Below are 2,502 nucleotides of genomic sequence, written 5' to 3' on the forward strand. Positions count from 1 at the left end.
ACTCGTTTGAAGTTGAAAACAACTTGTAGCTTCATTTTCGGTTCTTTAAAATTAGAATCAAGTTGTAGTTTCATTCTTGACTCGTTTGAGCATGTAAACAACTTGGTGCTTCATTTTTTTTTTGTTAAATAAAAATATATTAGAAACAAAAGGCAAATACATATCTAGGGGCATACCCCGCGACTAACACCAAGATAGCACAAGCCGCTAATAATTGGAAAAAAACAAGGAAATAACTCCTACCGAATAAACTAAATAACAGACAATAAATATGACTTCAGATTAGTGATAGTAAACTAATACAAATAAGCCGATAAGGAAAAGTCCTGAGTAACACACAATCTAAATAAGTCACATGTAGCAAACTTGTTTCTAACATCTCGCTTAATTCCCTCAATCAAAGTAGCAGCACTACAGGGGGTGGCACTGTTGTGTATCCTCGCATTCCTCTCCCTCCACACCGAGTGACAAACAATTGAGATGAAAAGAAAAGTCATTTCTTTTTTAACTGTAGAAAGCTGAGCAGAACAAACATCGCCAGATTGAAGATCAGTCCAAGAATTGGTAATATTATGTGGCCAGGATGCCAAAACACTTCGAGTGTACCAACAATTGGTAAATAGATGAGCATGAGATTCCGGCTCCGCACTACACAAGACACACAAGTCAGTTACCTGCATTCTAAAATTCAGCATACGGTCCTTGGTGAGCAACCGCTCTTGAACAACTAACCACATATGAAAAGCAGACTTTGGTACCATAAATTTGCACCAAACAAGGCCATACCACCCTGGTTTAACTCTAGAGGGTCGAAGACTATCCCACAAAATACTGAGTTTCATTTTGTTATAGTGCGAACCATCCCATAATATGGTATCACGATCGTAAATGTGCAAATGAGCACACTTAAGACGTAAATCCCGCACAGATTGATCGTTAGAAGACCCAAGGTCCCAAGTTCCCTCACGAATAATCGTTCGAACACAGGAAAGATCAAAAGATTCCATATAAAAGATGACCCTGCTTCCGAAAAGCTCGATCAGTGAATTATTAGCGAGCCAAGGATCGTGCCAAAGCCAAAAGTCAGAATCACGCCCCACTTGATAACTGATGTGCAACTTAAATTTCTCACGAGCATTTAAAGTTTTCTGAAGGCCCCAAACACATTTTTCAGGAAGAGCCATGGTCTAGAACACGTTTCTCTTAAGAGGAAACTTGTGTATTCACTTTAGCCAAAGAGAATCTCCCTTGTTATGAATAATTCTCCAGATTTGCAAGAAAACAGCACACTGATCCCAACCCAACAGCTCTTTAAAGCCTAACCCTCCTTCAGCCTTCCTCAAACAACATTATTTCCAGCTGACCTTATAAAAGCAAGGCCCAATGCTACTGCCTCTCCAAAGAAAACGGGTAATAAGGCTCTGAATTCGCTTAAGAATGGTGATATGGAGAAAAATAAATGAAGACCAATGCCCATGTAACCCGAAAATCACAAAATTATTCAACTGAGACCTACCAGCCTGATTCATAAATTTACTACTAGTTCGAAGTTGGAATCAACTTGTAGCTTCATTCCAGACTCGTTTGAAGTTGAAAACAACTTGTAGCTTCATTTTCGGTTGTTTAAAATTAGAATCAACTTGTAGTGTTATTCTTGACTCGTTTGAGCCCGGAACAACTTGTTGCTTCATTATTGGCTAGATTGAATTTGGAAACAACATATAGCTTCATTCCAGACTTGTTTGAAGTTGAAACCAACATGTAGCTTCCTTTTCGGTTGTTTAAAATTAGAATCAACGTGTAGTTTCATTCTCGACTCATTTGAGCCCGGAAACAACTTGTTGCTTCATTATTGGCTAGATTGAAGTTGGAAACAACTTGTAGCTTCATTCCAGACTCGTTGAAGTTGAAAACAAATTGTAGCTTCATTTTCGGTTGCTTAAAATTAGAATCAACTTGTAGTTTCATTCTTGACTCGTTTCAGTATGTAAACAACTTGCTGCTTCATCATTGGCTAGATTGAAGTTGGAAACAACTTGTAGCTCCATTCCATACTCGTTTGAAGTTGAAAACAACTTGTAGCTTCGTTTTCGGTTCTTAAAAATTAGAATCAACTTATAGTTTCATTCTTGACTCGTTTAAGCCTGTAAATCCAACTTCAATCTAGCCCATGATGAAGCAGCAAGTTGTTTACATGCTGCAACGAGCAAGAATGAAACTACAAGTTGATTCTAATTTTAAGCAACCGAAAATGAAGCTACCATTTGTTTCTCAACTTCAAAGAGTCTGGAATGAAGCTTCAGTGTTTCCAACTTAATCTCAGCCAATAATGAAGAAACAGTTGTTCTCCGGGCTCAAATGTCGAGAATGAAACTACAAGATGATTCTAATTTTAGCAACCGAAAATGAAGCTACAAGTTGTTTTCAACTTCAAACCAGTCTGGAATGAAGCTACAAGTGTGTTTCCAACTTTAATCTAGACAATAATGAAGCAACAAGTTG

The 2,502-nt window shown here is 37.8% G+C and overlaps 1 protein-coding gene across 1 annotated transcript; it reads right to left on the reverse strand.

The window, feature by feature from the left end:
- Positions 1 to 296: 296 nt before the first annotated feature.
- Positions 297 to 1,184, reverse strand: LOC108203911 (uncharacterized). The gene has a single exon (XM_017373115.1). It carries the CDS (start codon positions 1,182 to 1,184, stop codon positions 297 to 299), a length of 888 nt encoding a protein of 295 aa, XP_017228604.1.
- Between the last annotated feature and the right edge of the window lie 1,318 nt (positions 1,185 to 2,502).

Source organism: Daucus carota, chromosome 6 (assembly GCF_001625215.2).
Source record: "Daucus carota subsp. sativus chromosome 6, DH1 v3.0, whole genome shotgun sequence".
Taxonomy (NCBI): domain Eukaryota; kingdom Viridiplantae; phylum Streptophyta; class Magnoliopsida; order Apiales; family Apiaceae; genus Daucus; species Daucus carota.